This window comes from Heterodontus francisci, chromosome 12 (assembly GCF_036365525.1).
Source record: "Heterodontus francisci isolate sHetFra1 chromosome 12, sHetFra1.hap1, whole genome shotgun sequence".
Lineage (NCBI taxonomy): Eukaryota > Metazoa > Chordata > Chondrichthyes > Heterodontiformes > Heterodontidae > Heterodontus > Heterodontus francisci.
The window spans coordinates 102769639-102790131 of record NC_090382.1 but is presented as its reverse complement, the minus strand read 5'-3'; the positions used below and the strand labels follow the sequence as shown (position 1 = coordinate 102790131).

At 44.3% G+C, this 20493-nt stretch overlaps 1 protein-coding gene across 2 annotated transcripts; it reads right to left on the bottom strand.

Moving 5' to 3' along the window:
* Positions 1-139: 139 nt before the first annotated feature.
* Positions 140-19259, bottom strand: lonrf4 (LON peptidase N-terminal domain and ring finger 4). 2 transcript variants are annotated; one of them, XM_068043978.1, is made up of 10 exons: positions 18926-19259; positions 12929-13047; positions 12563-12710; positions 12317-12416; positions 10141-10255; positions 9879-10000; positions 9342-9500; positions 7048-7210; positions 3375-3524; positions 140-2368 (listed from the first exon to the last, which is right to left on the bottom strand). In XM_068043978.1, exons 1-10 carry the CDS (start codon positions 19173-19175, stop codon positions 2210-2212), a joined length of 1485 nt encoding a protein of 494 aa, XP_067900079.1. In that variant the 5' UTR covers positions 19176-19259; the 3' UTR covers positions 140-2209. The 2 variants fall into 2 exon arrangements, with proteins under 2 accessions (XP_067900079.1, XP_067900080.1); XM_068043979.1 differs by lacking the exon at positions 3375-3524.
* Between the last annotated feature and the right edge of the window lie 1234 nt (positions 19260-20493).

The following is a 20493-nucleotide window of genomic DNA, read 5'->3' as shown; positions in this document are numbered from 1 at the left end:
ATGTGTTAATATCAGATTAAAGAATAAAGTAAAGCTAATTCTAACCACACCAAAACTACCTACAACAGTTAACAAAGACGACTGCAACAAAATACAAGATGAGATTAATAAATTTGCAGAATGAACATTTAATTCGCAAATGCATTTCAATATAGATAACTGAGAGGTGGTACATTTTGGTAGGAAGAATAAAGAGGCCACATATTGCTTGAATAATGAGTCTAAATGGGGTGGAGGAGGATAGGGATCTGGAGGTAGATATACAAAGGAGTAAAAAGTAATGTTGCAGTGTAACAAAAAATAAAGTTAACCAAACACTGGGTTCATTTCTAGGAGGTATAAAATTGAAAAGCATAAGTTATGTTAAACTTGTACAGAACTTTGGTTACAGAGAAAATGTTTCCACATTGGTTGGGGGGGGGGGGGGGGGTAACATGGGGTAAGAGACCAGAACGAGGGGCCACAAACACATAATTACTAGTAAATCTTCTTTTCCCAGAGAATGGTTAGCATCTGAAATTCCACAAATAATTGAGGCGAATAGGGATTTTAGACGGAGGCTAGATAAGCACATGAGGAAGAAAGGAATTGAAAGAAATACCAGTAGAGTGAGATGAAGAAGGGTGGGAGGAGGCTTGTGCGGAGCAAAACACTGGCATAGACCAGGTGGGCTGAATGGCCCGTTTCTGTGCTGTAGACTTGACGGCTGTAAAGAAATTCCACGCAGCACACGACACCATGCAGTCACGAGCATAGGGAGTCAAGCCAGAAGAGACAGCAGTCCTCAGTGTCGATACAGAATTCAACCAGCTTGGCCCAGCAACATTGAAATGTTCAAAAATAAAATAAATCCCAAGACCTTTACTTTCAAATTCCCTCTTTATGCAAAACCATGCTCAGTCATTCCTTCTTTCAGCCTCACACCCTCTCCACCAGCTCCCCTTTCTTTCTCACTTTCTGTTCTTTTCCTGAATCCCAGCTCACCACAACCTGTCAGTGGAGCAGGAACTGGTGCAGCTCCCCTTTGCATGTCTCCCGCTGACCTCTCTCATTTCCATGACGTAAACAAACATAAAAGAAATAGTCAACCTTTCTGCTCCTGCGATTAGTTTATTAAATGCACGATGTGTCTCAGCTCTAGTTATTTCTCATCATCCACCAATGAGAACGTTTCACAACCTAGTCCCTAGCAGGCTAGTTAGTCACTGTGTAAATACACAGTCACTTGTGCAGAGGATTCAGAGAGTGCTGAACATTTAATATATTCTCAACAACTTAAACCTTCAAATATAATCGATTTGTGTAAAATACAAGAGCTGAAGCCAAATTCAGAATCTCAGCAAGCAAATGCATACAAGCCCAATTGCACAAGCTGCATGCAAGTTCATTGATCCTTTCTGTACTTCCCAGAAATTGATTGAGTTTATAAAATTGCACATTTCAAGAACTCAAACCTCTATAATTAAACAGAGACTGCTATATACAAAAGGTGAGAATGTTGATAAGTAATTTGATAATAAAATGGATGAAGTGGTGGCAGAAACCTCACTGCATCCAATCAAGGAACCTTCATCACTGAGAAACACAAGTGTTTGTGTCACATTGTTAAAAGTGATTCGTGCATTTTTTCCCCGCTTCCCCCTTGGCCCTGACCTTTGCCTAGACCAGGATTTCAAGATGCCTCATGCTGTGGCTATTGTGCGCTGGAGATCAGGAGTCCTCATAACCTAGCCTGCTGCCCACCTCACCCCCACAGCTCTCCACCCCACACATTATCAGCCCAGCTCACCTCTTCCCTTCCACCTCCCCCACATGGCGAGGTTCAGAATCCCACAGCAGTGAAAGGTGTTGGGTGGCCCTCAGCGTATTAATGTGATGAGAGATGTAGGAATCTCTGCATCTTCACCCTGTTCTACCTCATCGCATCATTTCAGAACCTCTTAACTCTCACTTGCCTCAGCTCAGCAATTAAAGAGTCTTTAAACTCAATTTTGCCATCACCAACATGCTTTCTAGGTTACTCTTTGGGAATCAGAGGGCTTTGGCAATTTACAGCTCTAATTTTCAATGAATGATTACAGGATGAGCAGAGATTGCAGTCTCTAGGTGTCCTCTCCGTGCTCCTTTGGGCAGTTTTAGCTGGGATGCATTAACTGTAAAGTAACGTTACCATCCTCCAGTGCTCCACAGTGAAAGCATAGAGAGTCAGTTACTGGATCTGATTCTGTGCCAAATAATCCAGGACCCTCTGGAGGTGAATCAGTCGGTCATTCAATGATGTGGATGAAAGCACCAATGTCTGAAGAGCAGGGTCCATCGGTATAACAGCCAGGAGCCACCAGCACCAACGAGGGCCATCTGGAGAGGCCTGAAACCCAACAAACAGAGCAACACATCAACCGGGCTGATACACAGATCAGCAGCAGGAGTTCTCCATTTTCAAACCATGGCCAGGTTTTGTTGGGGCAGGGGGCCTACAAATTGTTGAATTGTTGCCTTGTGATTTTCTTGATCACAATACTTGACTCCCAATGGTGTATGATGGCTGCTTTGGTGGCAGTACATTTACAGGTGGAAGTGAAGTAAATCCCACTTTGCTTTGCTTAGAAACTGGAGCAGTGACTATCAGAAGTTTGTGAGCAGTTGCTGGTTACTCACTGTCTTTTCAGTTCCTTGCTCACTCCCATACCAATTAATACCCACCTAGTCTAAACCCACACCTGCTCACTCCCTGTACCCTTCAATATTCCAGTCTCAACCCTCTCTTCCCCCTCACTCCATACCATTTAATATCCACCCAGTTTAATGCCTACCCAATCTCGTGCTCATTCCCTGTACCCTTCAATATCCAAACCAGTCTCAACCCACTCTCCTACTCACTCTCATTCTATTTAATACCCACCCAGTCTAAACCCACTCTCCTGATCACTCCCTTATCTTTCAATATCGCAACCAGTCTCATCCCTTTCTCCCCCTCACTCCTTGTACTCTAACACCCCATCCAGACTAATCTTTCTCACTCCCCACACACAATATGCTTCAATAACCTGGAATAGAAGCAGATCTGCTATGCTATGACTATTTGACAGTGTAGGAAGAGTATTACTCCACATATCACTCTTCTGTCCATGATCTGGGAATGCCTGATGCATTTGTGAAATGGGAAGTGTCCCGTTTCAGGCATGGACAACCTCCAGCTGGAGGAAAAAACATCTACAGGGAGAGGAGGAAACACTTTCATTGCTATTTTAAAAGTTGGAAATACATCAAAATGGCCCCGTCAACCACACCATGACCGGTTGAGTTGATCTCCCTTTCAGTCATGGTTTGAGTAAGTGTCTGACATAAACTGAGTAACATGAGCTTCCCCTCACCTGTACATTCTCTTCCTGGTCTGGAATCGGTCCGTGTTTTGTACGGATCTGTACCTGTAATATACTTGGTAGATGGTCAAACCAGCTTTGGGCCTTTTCATACACACGACTGTGAAAATTGCACAGGTCAGTGAGCTCTTCCCCTTCGACCTACATAAGAGAGGACAGAACTAAGGAACTTCCATCGCCACCAAACCAGATTCTCAGTCCAAGCTCGATACATTCCTGAAAACCCAATCATTGACTCAACTCGCCTAGACTTCAATACAATGTCATCAATCTTCCAGCATTCAGGTTAGGTTATATATAAAACATTAATACAATTTCTGGTCTTCACATTTCATGTGATCTAAAGCCTAAAAAGCAAAGAATGAGGTCAACTAGTGCTTACTTAACAGCAATTAGGCTTTGCTGCCTTAAAATGGATAGGGCTTCATCTTAGTGGCTAAATACTACATATTTCTCAAACACTGCTTTGTTACCTGGCCAGTTTAGTTTGCTTCCATTAGTTTGGCAATTTTATCTTCTGCCTCAAAGACCTCAAGCTTTCTACCTCCTTATTTGATCTGGTTTTACAAAAAACTATGTTCTGATGCACCTGCTGTCCCAGCCAAATTAGTTTAAATTGTTTTTCCTGGTTCTGACTTATTCCCAGTCATGAGAATTGATCATAGCCAAGTTGAAGTGTAGGCTAGAACTGGTTAAAATGCTGCAATAAACTGAACACTCCTCTCCTACATCATCCTTCGTCTCCCACCATCTCCCGTAATTGGCACAAACTCAAGTCAGTTCCCACCACACCCACAATCTCTCATTCTCCTCCCCTAATGCCAGCAACTCACCAAGACTTCTTCGACAGCATCTTCTAAATCCACAACCTCTACCAGCTAGAAGAACAAGTGCAACCGGCGCATGTGAACACCATCACTGCAAGACTCCTCCAAGTCACACACCATCCTGACTTGGAAATATAAATCGCTGTTCCTTCATCGTCACTGAGTCAAAGTCCTGGAACTCCCTCCCCAACAGCACTGTGGGAGCACCTTCACCACACGTACAGCAGCAGCTCAAGGCGGTGGCTTACCACCACATTCTCAAAGGCAATTAGGGATGGGCAATAAATGCTGGCCTTGCTAATGGTGCTCACGTCCCATGAGAGAATAAAAATAATCCCCTTCCCAATTCCCCATCTCTCACCCCCATCCCTGTTCTGGGTAGTCCAGTCTGTTGCATGTTAGTATAAAATGTTTCACCTGACTAGGCCAGTGCAGGTACCTATCCAGAAATGAAAACACTCACAAGCCCTGCTGGGATATTCTCCTGGTTCCCTGCTCAATACTGAAACTCCCTCTAAATTCTTGAACTCTTTCTTTCAGGAGGGATTATGAATGAAGAGAGGGAGGTGGGAAGCACATCTAAACAGCAAGGATCTCATGATTTACAAACAGAAACAATTCAATTAAATCAGAAGTCCCTCTGGATAAAGTTCAGTTGTTGCAATCAAGTGATCACAATCCGGAGAGTAAATGATAAAGAAATGGAAAACTAAAATTTGTAAACATATTCAAACATATATAGGAACAGGGCATGGGAACAGGTACAAAGAGCTGAATGGCCTCCTTCTATGCTTTAATCATCCTATGATTCCATGTTTTAATGGGTTACAATTGTGGGCAATTCAGAATAGATAACATCACAATCTCAATCTATGTCATCGTAGCCAGAGAACAGAGAATCACCTGCAATCACTTCTTGTTCCGCTGTCACCTCTGGTGACTCCACCAACACCCCAACCACCCCACACCCCTGCCATCCACCAACACCACCCCCCAAGGATCTATCCTCAGTCCCCTCCTATTTCTCATCGACATGCTGCCCCGGGGCGACGTTATTCAAAAACACGTCAGTTTTCACATGTATGCTGATGACACCCAGCTCTACTTCACCACTACCCCTCACAATCGTCCACCGTCTCTAAAATTTCACACGGTTTGTCGACATCCAGTACTGGAGAAGCAGAAACTGCCTCCAATTTAATATTCGGACGACAGATATTTGGTTCCTGCGACAAACTCCATTCCCTAGCCAATGCCTCAATCCTTTTCCCTGGCAACTGTCTGATGCTGAACCAGACAGCTCATCATATTTGAACCAGAGATGAACTTCCCACCACACATCCATGTCATCACAAAGACTGCCTATTTCCACTTCAATAACAAAATCGCCCATGACTCGGTTACTTCCAGACTATTCCAACACGCTCCTGGCTGGCCTCCCACGATCCACCCTCCTTGAGCTCATCCAAAACACTGCTGCCTGTATCCTTACTCGCACCAAGTCCCATTCACCCATCATCACAGTGATTGCTGGCCTAGATTGGCTCCTGGTCTGACAACATCTGCATGTTAAAATTCTCATCCTTGCTTTCAAATCCCTCCATGGCCTCACATCTTCCTACCTCTGTAATCTCCTCCAGCCCCACAATTCTGAGATAGCTGTACTCCTCTAATTCTGGCCTCTCGAGCATCCCCAATTTTAATTGTTCCACATTGGCAGTCATGTCTTTAGCTGCCTAGGACCCAAAGCTCCAGAATTCCCTCCCTCCTTTGCTTTCTTCCTTTTAGATGTTTCTTAGAATGTACCACTTTGATCAAACTTTTGGTCATCTACCACAATGCCTCAATGTCGCTCGGTGTCAAATTTAGCTTTATAATGCTCCTGTGAAGTGCCTTAGGATGAATTATTACATCAAAAGGGGCTATGTAAATACACATTGCTGTGGTGATAAAAGCAGGTTTATCAAAGTTGTTCAACTGATTCCTCACAACGTGTGATACTTATTTTAGGAGGAGAAATATTGACGTCACTTATTCCTTGGATGGTGAGAAACTAAATGGGATACAGGAACAAAGGAATCAGGGCATACAAAGACATAAATCACAAGCAGCAGCAACACAAGCTGATAAAACCATAAATTATGCCAAGAATTGGGATTACTTTCTGGAGGAATAAAAGAAGAGCAGGGAGGTAATAAATTTGTAAAGAACCTCAGTTAGACCACGCTCTGAGCACTCTGTGCAGTTCTGGTATCCATATTATCAAGAGAATAAAGAGGCCCTGGAGAAAATGCAAAAAAATATTTACATGGGTATTACCAGAATTGAGGGGTTGCAACTATCAGGAAAGACTGAACTGGCTGGAGCTCTTTCTCATGAAAAGAGAAGGTTGAGAGGAGACATGATACTGATCTTTCGAACGATGAAGGGGTTGACAGGGTGGATCTGGAGAAACCATTTCCACTTGTTGGGGAGTCTGAACAAGCATTCAGAAATACAAAATTATTATTAATAGGTAAAGAATTAAAAAGGAATTTTTTTTAAAAAAAAGAGCAGAGAGATTGTGGAACTCTGGCTGAAGCAGAGAACATAGATATATTTAAGGGTAGGGTTGATGCACTAGTACATGGCCATTTTAGTTTGGTTCCCTTAGTTTGCCAGTGTCTCACATCAAGCATTTACCAGCAGTATTTAGTCAAGATGGTTAAGGTCCAGGGCCTGAAATTCCCATTCTATCCCCCTTCTGTGACCCCCCGTTCAGCCTTTATGCTGTGAAGATTGACCCCCTTGCTGGCCAGGACACAGTATTCCTTGCGGTGAACTGTATACACACTTACTAATTTGTCCTCCAAGTATTCAACATCGGCTGTGCTGTAGCCGTCTCTCCGACTTCTTCTTAACACCTTAAAGCGACGTCCGCCAACAGTGTCGATAAGAGACCGACCATCTGGGAGGTCCTCACTTCTTTCAATCTTCAGCATACAGCCATAATCTGCAAAACTGAGGGCCCAACAATCATCTGAAGCAATGGATCAGACTGGTCAAACTAATCAGCAGTGAAGCAAACCTACAGCAGTTCAACAAACTGTCATCTGCATTTCAACAGACTGAACTACCATAGAATAACTGCATCAACGTACAGCCCTCATTTCAAAAAAAAAAAGGAGGATAACCCTGGCAATTTCAGGCCAGCCAGTTTAATATTGGTGGTGAGGAAACTTTTAGAAACAAGAATCTGGGAGAAAATTAACAGCCAATTGGACAAGCATGGACGAATAAAGGAGAGCCAGTACGGATTTGTGAAGGGAAAATGGTGTTTGGCTAACTTGATTGAGTTTTTTTGGATGAGGGTAGTGCAGCTTATGTGTATATCGTCAAGAAAATCCCACATGCCAAATGAGAAATATTAATTTCATCAGTTAGAAACTTAGATTAGACTTTTAATGGAAAAATCTTAGTTACTTTTTTAAAAACTAGTAGCCAAGATGGCCACTGCAATTTGCATCTGAAATACCAGGAGATTGAACTGCAGACAGAAAGTCTGAGAAGCTCTGGACCCAGAACAATGGGTTGCTCTAAGTAACTGAATTACCTAGAATTGCTTCATTAGCATGACAGTCAAAGCCATTGACACATTGTCTTCAAAACAGCGTAAATATTGGCATCCTGGAACCTGTTGCAGTTAAATAAGAGGAAGGGCAAGAGGGGAGCCTGAGACCACTCCCCCCCTGGCCGTAACAATATGAACTTTCAAAAAGTGTTTGAAGAGTCACATAATAGGCTTGTTAGCAAAATTGAAGCCCATGGGATAAAAAGGGGCAGTAACAGCATGGATACAACATTGGCTAAGAGATAGAAAACAGAGTTGTGGTGAATGAATGTTTTTCAGACTGGAGGGAAGTATACAGTGGTGTTCCCAAAGGCTCAATATTAGGACCACTTCCATTTTTGTATGCATTAATGACTTGAACTTGATGGTACAGGGCATAATTTAAAAATTTGCAAGTGACAAAACTTGTAAGTGAAGTAAACAGTGAGGAAGATTGCAACAGACTGCAAAAGGACATAAAACACTGTGAAATGGGCATACACATGGCAGATGAAATTCAGTGCAGAAGAAAAAAGTGTGAGGTGATGCATTTTGGCAGGAAGAATGAGGAGACACAACACAGACCTGGGGGTGTTTATCTTTGAAAGTGGCAGGAGGGGTTATAAAAAGACTTAATATAAATATTGGATTCTGAGCTTTATAAATAGAGGTATAGTGTACAAAAGCCAGGAAGTTATGCCAAAACTACCTAAAACACTAGTTCGGCCCAGCTGGAATACTGGGCACCACACTTTAGGAAGGATGTGAAGGCTTTGGAGACAAGGGTACAGAAGAGATTTACTAGAATGCAGGGATGAGAGATTACAGTTATGTGGGTAGACTAGAGAAGCTGCAGTTGTTTTCCTTAGATTATAGGAGGCTAAGAGGAGATTTGATAGCGAAGTTTAAAATTATGAAGGGTCCAGATAGAGTATTTGAGAAACTGTTTCCAATGGTCGAAGGGTCGATAACCAAAGGGCAAGGATTTAAGGTGATTGGCAATAGAACCAGACGCAACAAGATGAAAAGATTTTATTTTTTAAATGCAACAAGTGGTTAGGATTTGGAATGCACTGCCTGATAGGGTGATGGAACAGTTCAATAGTAGTTTTCAAAAAGGGAATTGGATGAATACTTGGAGAAAAAAAAAAGAATGCAGGGACATGGGGAAAAAGCTGGGAGTGGAACTAACAGGATTGCTCTTTGAAAAGGCCAGCACAGACTTGATGGGCCGACTGGCTCTCTGTGCTCTACTACCCGAATAACTATATTATATCTGCACCACATCAGACTACACCCGTCAATATGCAACACACTGAAAATTGTCACACATCTCCACTCAAACTATCTGAAGTTCCACATTAACAATTGAGGGATTGGCTAATTCACGTTCTGTGCAGCATGTGATGGGCTGAAGCATTTTTGACAGTGTCCGAGCTGGTGTGCAATTGTCCCATTGAACGGGGATGGGGAGGTCGGGGGTGGTTAATACACCAACATCAATTGCATGAATCACAGCGAGCTCCAAACCTCTGCACGTACATTTTCCCACGATCGTACACACACATCCCAAATGTTTTAGTTCCCGTCTCTAGACAGCGTCGCATCATCAGTCTGTAGCGGGGCTCAAAGATGTGCAGTGGGCAGGAGATGCCTGGGAATGCCATTGCGCAGACAAAGATCGGAATGTTGCTCGTCAAACTAAGAGAAGTAAACAGATTCACTTCACATTTTAATGCTGATTACTGGCAAAGTAAATCAGCTCAAACATTCCCACCCCTCCTCAAAATAAAAGTCCGCCTCCTTCCCCTTTCTGTCCTCTCCCCCGATCCCTCACCCGCCTAACCCCCTTCCTCCCTCTGCTGCTTCACTTGCCACCCTCCCCTTACCTCACTTCAGCTCTCCCCCATACCTCCTCCTTCCTCACAACCAACTTCCCTTCTCACCTCTGCCCCTCCTCCTTGCCCCCGACCCCCATCCCTGCAACCTGCCTTCCCCTAACTGTCTCACCTTCCCCCTCTTTCTCATCCACAGCCCCCCCACCTCCCTTCCTCACCCACTCCGACCGCTTTAACTTACTTGGACAGTTCGGCCATTTCCATTTCATTCAACAGCTTCCTCTCCGCACATTCCGTGGAGAAATAAATGGTGATGAGGGCATCAAGTAGCTGAGTGACCCGGTACTGCCTCTGCTGCAGGAACTGGGGGCAACAGAAGGAAGAACCTCAACCTATGCCTGTTCCCCATGGACCGTGCTTGCCCATGTAGACCCCGTGCGTGTGCCCATTACCTCACCCCAGATAATCTTCCATCGGATAACTGCTCACTCTCCTGAACTTGCCTTTCTCAGGTCCTCCTTGCATAGAGGGCAGCAGGGTCTATAATCCAAACATCGTTCGACACATTTCTTGCAGAAAGTATGGCCACAGGGGGTGGTGACCGGCTCAAACAGTAACCTGAACAGAAGCAAGTCGCATGTCAGCCATCGGATCACTGCTGAGTCATTTACACACGAGGCTGGTTGCACACCCGACCCCACTCCACACACCCATCCTCGGGCCAACCAGCCCCTACCACCATCCAGACCCATCCCGTCACACACACATCCTCCCCATCACACTCCATGCCCTCGCACATTCATTTCTAGCCCGTTTCACATCCAACCCCATCACAGAACAGCGAGCTTCCCTGGTGTTCCAAACTAAAATTTCTCTCTCAGCCAACACTGCCAAAAACTGATGATCTCATCATTTCTCATTGCTGTTTTTGAGATCTTGCTGTGCACAATTTGGCTGCCCCGTTTCCAACATTACAGCAGTGAAAAAGCTTTTTTCTTTCTTCATTCTCCAGTATCCCCTCCTTGAATAATGGTACAACCTGGAAGGGCTACCCTGGTTCAGACTAACTTTTCCCTATAAGTATAGACCTGTTAGTCTAACATATGATGTGGGGACATAAATTGGAATCTGTAATTAAAAAGGACAGACTCACTGGGCACAAGGAGAAAACTGAGCATACTGGACAACCAACATGCTTGACAAACCTAATTTAATTTGTTAAGGAAGTAACTGAGTAATAGACAGCATAACGTCTATGGATATAGTTTATATGGACTTCCAAAAGGCATTTGAAAAGGTTTTGCTAAAATTAAGGCTCGTGGAATTGAAGCCAAGTTATTGACCTGGTTAGGAGATTGCCTAGGTACTGGAACACAGGTAGGGATAATGGCTACAATAATTGGAAGAAAGTGACTAATGGTGGCCCTACAAAGATTTTTTATTGGGGCCTCAACTATTCACTAAATCTATTAATGACTTATAAGAGAGTCATATATCCAAGCTTGCTCATAGCACAAAGATTGGTGGCATAGTAAGTAGCATAAGCAGGAGCTTAAAAGTACAAGCAATATCAATAGATTAAGTGTGTGATGAAATTGTGGCAGATAGATTTCAACAGATAAAAATGAGGTTATCCATTTTATATCACAAGATAGATCTGAAAATCTGAATAGACAGCACCTTCCAAACCCGCGACCTCTACCAACTAGAAGGACAAGGGCAGCAAATACATGGGAACACCACCACCTGCAAGTTCCCCTCCAAGTCACACACCATCCCGACTTGGAACTATATTGCCATTCCTTCACTGTCGCTGGGTCAAAATCCTGGAACTCCCTTCCTAACAGCACTGTGGGTATACCTACCCCAAATGGACTGCAGCGGTTCAAGAAGGCAGCTCACCACCACCTTCTCAAGAGCAATTAGGGATGGGCAATAAATGCTGGCCTGGCCAGCATCGCCCACATCCAATGAATGAATAAAAAAAAAATGTTGTAAATGATGAAAAAGCTAGGAACAGTGCAAAGAGATAAAGGGGTCCATGTACACAGACCACTAAAATGTAGTAGTTAAGTACAAAACAAAACCCCAAAAAGCTAAATGAAATATTAGCCTTTATAACTAGAGGACTAGAATATAAAAGGGGATGAAAGCTGTTCTAAAGCAGGGGAGATTGAATGAACTAGACTTGAAGTATGCCTGGAATATAGAAATCTAAGGGGTGATTCAATTATGATTAAGATTTTGAAAGCAATTGGTGGGTAGGTAGAGAAATATTTTCCGCTGGTGGGGGGAGTCTACAAGAGGAAATAGTCTTAAAATCAGAGCCAGGCCATTCAGAAGAGCAGTTAAGAAACACTTCTTCACGCAAAAAAGTCATAAATACTAGCTCAATTAATAAATCTAAATCTGAGATTGATAGATTTTTGCTGGCCATGTGTATTTAGGATGGAGTCAGGACACAGATCAGCCATGATCTCACTGAATGGCAGAACAGGCTAGAGGGGCTGAATGGCTTCCTCGTGTTTTTCTTCCTCTCAGATGCATGAATGAAAGAGACCCAACCAACCACCATCAAAAAACAAACAAGCAATGCAAGCTTCCCTCTGACATGAGCACAGGAGAGCACTGGGTGCAGAGGATTGCTTCACTGATTATTCAGCAACTAATTCCACTCACTTTGTGCAGACAGAGCACTCAAAGTCCGAGACGCTGAGGAGATCACGAAGTACAGACTGGGGGCAGGGGGAGGAATCTGGGGCATTTTTCTCCTCAGAAACTGGAGAGAAGAGAAACAATTTTAAATTAATATCCACAGCTGTAAATAGACAACATGGAGCACTCCCAACATCTGGACATGTGCACATTACACCTTCTGCCCTGCTGTTTTGTGACAGACTTAGTAACATTTCCTTTTAACTTTACCTGGGGAGCTCAGTTCTTCTGCAGAAAGTTTGTTTGTTGCCTCCTTCACCATTGGTTGAAGGACCATCAGACGCTGCCCGCTGGAGACATCCTGTATTAAAGACACTTGTGCATCCTGCAGACACCCTACAGTCTCCAGTGACAGGTTCTACAGGACAGCAAAAGGAGAAGGTACAACAAATTACATCTTTAACACGACCACCAATTACGTTCTGGACATCCCTCAGAATCTGCACATACACTGGGCAGCAGACAGAGTTCAACAAACAAGTGAAGATTGAAAGAGCAGCACAGTGGAACATTTTCCGTGTTGCTGCTTCAGGTCCAATCTAGGTCCACTGACGTGGAGCAGAATATCGCACCCACCTCAAGGCCCTCGGTACTTCTTTTACAGTCGACTTCCAACTGGTCCAGTCTGTCCCCTGCCACCTGGATTCCTGCCTGTGCCTCAGCCTGGGAGGTTCTGGATTGTCCATCATCAGGTGCTATTGGTACAAGACAAAAGGTCAAATCATACCTCCCTCTCCAGAAGCACATCTAATTGCCTCCAAAATTAAAAAAAAACTGGAAACTCAGGAGGTCAGGCTAGATCTGTGGAGAGTGACAGAGTTAACATTTCTTGTCAATACCTTTCACCCAATTGCCTCTATCTTGCGAACTGATTTACCCGCTTGTTTTTGAACTACCTGCTGTGTTCTTGCTTGTATTTTGGATAATTTTGGAGCAGCTCCCATGGAAGTGACTCACTTCATAATGCAAACAGGACAAGGTGACTATTGGACAGTAAACCCCAATCATATATCCTGCACATCTGTGCTTGCAGCACATGGCAGCAGTGATCACAATGTGAAAATAAGACTTTATTAAATAGCAATTCATCAGAATCAGACAGAAGTGAACATGCTCTTTTAGAACATTGTTTGAAAATGAAGTTACAGAGCAACAGTGTTTGATACAGAATGTCTGGAACTCATTTGAAACAGGTTGAATATCAAATACGTAGATAAGGCACAGATAAATAATGAACCTCCATTTGTGCAATTCTGGCAAGTTTGACTTAATCAATCAGTTTCAAATATTTCCATCAGTGTGAATTTAAAACAAAGATACTCCCCAACAACCCATGTACACGCTACCCTAGCATGGACTCTACACACCCATTTGATCTTCCCCACAGTCAATGCACACAATACCCTGGTTTATCTTGTCTCAACTATTCAGTGTCTCAGAGACCCACAACTGATGGCATGGTGTGACTTTTTTATGAAGTTTGTTTAGGTTTTCAAAATGGGATTTTTGGAAGCATGATAGAGGGAGAATATTTTGTGTTGCAGTCATGCCAGACTACTGGGCTGTAGGGAGCCTGTGTAACAAAAGGAAAAGTTAAACCAAGTAACTATAATCAGTCAACCTAACCTTGATAGTGCATGAGCTTCTACAAGGCATGCAAGAGATAAAATTCACATGCACCGAGATAGACACTAGTTAATTAGGGAGAGTAAGCATAGATTTGTGATGACAAGCCATGGTTAACAAATTTAACAGTTTGTTGGGAAAATAACAGCATATTGCTAAAACAAATCGGATAGACTTTGTGAACATGGATTTTCATAAGTTATTAAAGCTCATTGTATTAAAGGGAATGTGGCAGCATGGATAGATTTTGGTTACTAGACAGAAAACAGTAGTGGATAATAGTTGCTTACGTACCTAACTAAAGATCTGGACTTGGAAATAGGAGCATAATATTAAAATTTGCAATCACAAAAGGAACATGTTTAACTGTAAAGAGGACTGAGTGTAACTTTAGGAGGACAGAAATATAAACAAGAAATGCTGGAAATACTCAGCAGGTCTGGCAGCATCTGTGGAGAGAGAAGCAGAGTTAACGTTTCAGGTCAGTGACCCTTCATCAGAACTGGCAAAGGTTAGAAATGTAATAGGTTTTAAGCAAATAAAGCAGGGGTGGGGCAAGAGATAACAAAAGGGAAGGTGTTGATAGGACAGAGGGTCACAGAGAATAACTGACCAGAAGATCATGGAGCAAAGGGAAACAGTATGTTAATGGTGTGTTGAAAGACAAAGCGTTAGTGCAGAGAGGGTGTTAATGCACAGAAAAATGAACAGCCCTGGCCCAAAGCACAAACATGAAAAAAAAAGTGGGTAGGCAAATGGTAAAAAAAAATAAATGAAACAAACTAAAATAAAACAAATAAAGAAAAAAATAAAAATAAAAATAAAAAGGGGGGCCCCGTCATGCTCTGAAATTACTGAACTCAATGTTCAGTCCGGCAGGCTGTAACGTGCCTAATCAGTAAATGAGTTCCTGTTCCTCGAGCTTGCGTTGACATTCACTGGAACACTGCAGCAAGCCCAGGACAGATATGTGGGCATGAGAGCAGGGGGGGTGGAGGGTGTTTAAATGACAAGCAACCGGAAACTTGGAGTCATGCTTTTGGACTGCACGGAGGTGTTCTGCAAAGCAGTCACTCAATCTGCATTTAGTCTCCCCAGTGTAAAGGAGATCACATTGTGAGCAGCGAATACAGTATACTAAATTGAAAGAAGTACAAGTAAATCATTACTTTACCTGAAAGGAGTGTTTGGGGCCTTGGATAGTGAGGAGAGGGGAGGTAAAAGGGCAGGTATTACACCTCCTGTGATTGCATGGAAGGTGCCGTAGGAAGGGTTCGAGGTGTTAGGGGTAATGGAGGAGTGGACCAGGGTGTCGTGGAGGGCACGATCCCTTTGGAATGCTGACAGGGGTGGGGAGGGGAAGATGTGAGAGACTGGTTAGTAGATTGGGTTGAGAACTGAGAGCTGATACGTTTACAGACTGATAATTAAGCACTGACATTACAGATGCTTTGTTGCCTCTGGACTGGAAAAGGTTATACAAGACGAGCAACTAGTCCATGAGGGGGCCAGAGATGTGGGATCCGATGATGTGGAGTCCATGAGGGAACCAGAGATAAGCCTGAATTCCAGCAGGATGACTTTAAAGGATGACTTGGAATTGGACTTCATGGGGGGTGGAGGTGGGGAAATGGGGGGGAGGAAATCTCAGGATTACTTCCCCAACCATGAGCTCCAATAAGGAAGAACTGGAAGTCTGGAAGTTCAGGAAGAAGGAGTGGTATCCAGAAGAGAAATTCCACTTATTGGGAACAGGCGCCAGTTCTGGGACAGACAGGAGCAATTCCACAAGGCAGCTACACTGAACAGCGAGTGTGAATTTCCGAGCAAAATGGTGAAATAGGCAAGTGACAAGGTGTTTAAGGAAGGAAGAATGGAGAAAATAAAAGTAGCCAGGAACAACCGAGAAAGAAAGGGAAGAAATAGATAAGGATAACATTCATTCAGAAAACAATTTAGCAACCGAATATGGGGTAAGGTAATAAAATCAAACAGTTCCGTTCTAAATAGGGATAAGACTGAAGCAAAAGGTAGCAATGGGAAGCTAGTTCTGAGGAGAGATACTGAAGCAAAGAAGGTGGACAGGAGATTTAAATAGAGGTTTTTAAGATGAGGGATTTCGATTTGATATTAACTTAAATCCTTTTCGTTGATTTGGACCACATCTGCCCACCCGGCACCAGATCAGTGTTATTAACCAGAGGCAAACCTGGCATTATGATACCACCCACCCAGCCAGCCCATCATTTGTGTGGAAAAAGTGTTAATATAAATGAAGATATACTGAGCAGCATCTGTGGAGAAACAGAGATAACATTTCAGGCCAATCACTTTTCGTCAGAACTGGAAAAAGTTAGAGCTGTAACATGTTTTAACCAGTACAGTGGGAGGGAAAGGGGGGAGGGGAGGAAAGAACAAAAGGGAAGGTCTGTGATTGGGTGGAAGGCTGTGAAGCAGCGCTTCCCAATTTCCTTCCTGAACAGCCTAGCTCTAATTTTAAGGTTATGATTCCTTGTTCGGGTCACCCCAAACCAGAGGAAATTGTTTCTCGATCAACTCTACTGAATCATTTTAATACTTTAAACACCTCAATTAGCTCACCCCTTAATCTTCTATACTCAGGGGACTACAAGCCTAGTCAATGCAACTTGTACTTGTAATCTAAACCTTTTAGTCCCAGTATCATTCTGGTGAATCTGCGCTGCACCCCGTCCAAGGCCACCTCCAGTGTGATGCCACTACCAAACACATCTTCCCCTCCCTTCCCCCGTCAGCATTCCGAAGGGATCATTCCCTCCGCGACACCCTGGTCCACTCCTCCATTACCTCCACCACTTCGTCCCCTTCCCATGGCACCTTCTCCTGTAATCGCAGGAGGTGTAATACCTGCCCATTTACCTCCTCTCTCCTCACTATCCCAGGCCCCAAACACTCCTTTCAGGTGAAGCAGCGACTTACTTGTATTTCTTTCAATTTAGTATACTGTAGTCGCTGTTCACGTGGTCTGCTCTACACTGGGGAGACCAAACGCAGATTGGGTGACCGCTTTGCGGAACACCTCCGCTCAGTCTGAAAGCATGACCCCAAGCTTCCGGTTGCTTGCCATTTCAACACTCCCCCCTGCTCTCATGCTTATATCTCTGTCCTGGGATTGCTGTAGTGTTCCAGTGAATATCAACACAAACTCGAGGAACAGCAATTCATTTACCGATTAGGCACACTACAGCCTGCCGGACTGAACATTGAGTTCAATAATTTCAGAGCATGACGGGCCCCCATTTTACTTTTATTTTTATAGTTATTTTTTCTTTTTTTTTGTGTGTTTATTTTATTTTATCCTAGTTTGTTCAGTTTGCGTACCCACTGTTTTTTTCATGTCTGCACTTGCGGCTGTTCAGTTTTCAGTCTGTTAACACTGCTTTGTCTTTCAACACACTATTAAATTATTGTTTGCCTTTGCTCCATGACCTTTTGGTTGGTTGTTCTCTGTGACCTTGTCCTATCTACACCTCCTTTGTTATCTCTTGCCCTGCCCCCACTTTACTTGCTTAAAATCTTTCACATTTCTAATATTTGCCAGTTCCAAAGAAGGGTCACTGACCTGAAATGTTAACGCTGCTTCACTCTGCACAGATGCTGCCAGACCGGAGTATTTCCAGCATTTCTTGCTTTTATGCCAATATATGTTATATATCCTTCCTGAGGTGCAGTGCCCAGAATGACCAGAGCTTTATACAACTGAAGACTCCTTCAGTTTAATTCCAGCCCTCTGACACTGACCCCCACCCCCCAACCAGAGATCAGGGTCTGAAACAGAGTGCTGATCAACCGTTGAAACAAAATGGTGCATTTATATAACTCCTTTAAAAGTGCAGGGCATTCATATCCTCACTTAGGTCTTTACCCTTGCAATGTTGTCTGTTGTGTAAGGTTATCACAGGCATGAGGAACATTAACTGGAATTAAACGCATCTCCAGCATCACTTGTATGTGACAATTGGCCTTCACAGCCCCTTCTGCAAACTCTCCTTTCCCAAACTTTTACTCCTGTCACAAAAACTTAACTCTGCTTCTCTTTCCACAGATGCTGCCAGACCTGCTGAGTGACTCCAGCATTTCTTGTTTTTGTTTCAGATTTCCAGCATCCGCAGTATTTTGCTTTTATTAGTGTTTAAAGGGTTCGGTTACTGCTCTACACCATCTCCTCTCTTCCCTCTGCCCACACCAGTCATCTCCCTCCCTGCTAACTGCACACCGAGTGCTTTTCACACAAGTTAAGGCATGTATAAATGTTCTTTACGCACTGTCCCTTTCTCTTTTATATCTACCTTAATAGCTGGTTGGGGCCTCAATTTAACATCTGCCTGAGGCGTTAAACCGATATTTAAAAATAAAATCACAGAGCAGGAGAGTTCTTCCCTTGTTAGTGGTCACGTTCAACAGACAATCACTAAAACAGGTTATCGAGTCATGTACTTCATTGCTATTTGTGGTAGCTTTCTGTGCGCTAACTAGCTGCTGTGTTTACAACAGTGACTACACTTCAAAAGTTCTTAATTGGCTGTAAAGCACTTTGGGACCATCCGAGGTGGTGAAAGGCGCAAGATCTCCCTCGCTTTCACCCAGCAGCTTGCAGCTAAAATTAAGCAGCTTTTTCAAAGAGCCTGAACGCGGTAAAGGGCCGAATATCCTCCTTTTTTTGCTGTACTATCCCATTCTGATTCGCAGCTGTGCGAAGCTCTTCCTTTCACAGACTGCTAGCTTATTTACACAGTGATACAGGAGAGAGCTACAAAACTGACATTTCCCAGCAAATTCTGTACTATCAGTACAGGACAAGGTTTTTGCTGCAAACTCCAGCTCTCGGGGTTATGCTCTATGTCCAATGCAGCGTTATATAACCCTGCTGCGTGTAAAATGATGCTAAAGGTCTCGCTGCTTACTTACCGGACTCCGGGGGCTCGGTGAAGCCGCTCCCCGCGCTCAGCCACGCCTCCTCGGTGAGCCACTTCTGCATCAAACCGCTGGCCAACACATTAACCCGGCTCCCCGGCACCTCCAGCGGCTCCCGGCAAACCGGGCACCGACCCCAGCTCACACACCGACGGCACAGCGAGTGTCCGCAGGCGGCGGTAACCGGCTCCCGCAGCAGACGGCGGCATAGCGGGCACCCCAACACTCCCGGGACCGGCTCCATCCCACGCCGAGAGACAGGAAAGTGAGTCTAAAGAACGTCTGCAACCACCAAACTCCGACTCCAATCCGGGAGTGTACCTACGGCTCCGGTGTTTAGAAACCACAAGTTACATAAACATTTACGCCATCCACGTGGTGGGTCCGCAGCTCCTAATTGGCTCCCAGCACCCTGTTGCAAAACCCTGTTTCATAATTTGCACAATAAAACATTCCAGCCGAAAATAGAAATTGTGCCTGTCCCCACACACAATACCTGAACCACTTACTGTATCTGCACACTTTATCACAATTATATCTCCACTCACTATATCTGCATAAACCTCACACTCAATGCCACAACCACCTAGAAGGACAAGGCACGTGGGAACACCACCTGCAAATTCTACTTCAAGTCACATACCATTCTGACTTAGAAATATATTGCTGTTTGGAGGGACACGATGTTCAAACCTCTGGATAAGGGTGGGAAAAATGTACCCAACGTGGGCCTTATCCTGATGACTACCTTCGTGTGCGGCTGCATCAAGCTGTGTGTAGACCTCCAGTACGCAAACTCCAAGTGTCACTACATGCTGAGGTTCTATCTGTCCCCGCTGTTGCGAAGGATGGGTCTGATCACACTGCTGCGGAACGCTCCATCCAGTTGAACTGTTCCTTACCACCTATCCTTCGTGGAGCAGTTTCTGCGGGAAAACACCTTTGACCACCGATCCAGCAAGCAGTGGTCTGCACGGAATGTCCTCAAGGCCCTACGGGAAAAGGAGACGGTGGATCCTGTCGGATGGTTCCCCGAGCAGACCGCCAAAGTCATTTGGCGGAATGCTTCATCACCAGAACTTTCAAACAAGCACCAAGATGTAGTTTGGTTGGTGGTGAGAAGAGCCCTCCCCGTCAGATCCTTCCTGCACGCCCGAAGTCTCACCCCCTCCGCACAATGCCCTCGAGGTGGCTGTGGTGGGGAAGAGACGGTTGCCCACCTCCTTCTGGAATGTGTCTTTGCAAAGCAGGTGTGGAAAGAGATGCAGTGGTTTTTGTCGAGGTTCATTCCAAGCAGCTTGGTAACACAGGAGTCTGTGCTCTACGGGCTGTTCCCAGGGACGCACACCGAGACAAACATCAACTGCTGCTGGAGGACTATCAATTCGGTGAAAGACGCCCTTTGGTCTGCCCGAAACGTGCTAGTCTTCCAGTGCAAAGAGTTGTCCACAACCGAATGTTGCAGACTGGCACATTCCAAGGTCCAGGACTACGTGCTGAGGGACGCACTAAAGCTTGGGGCAGCCGCAGCAAAGGCACAATGGGGAAAGACCACAGTGTAA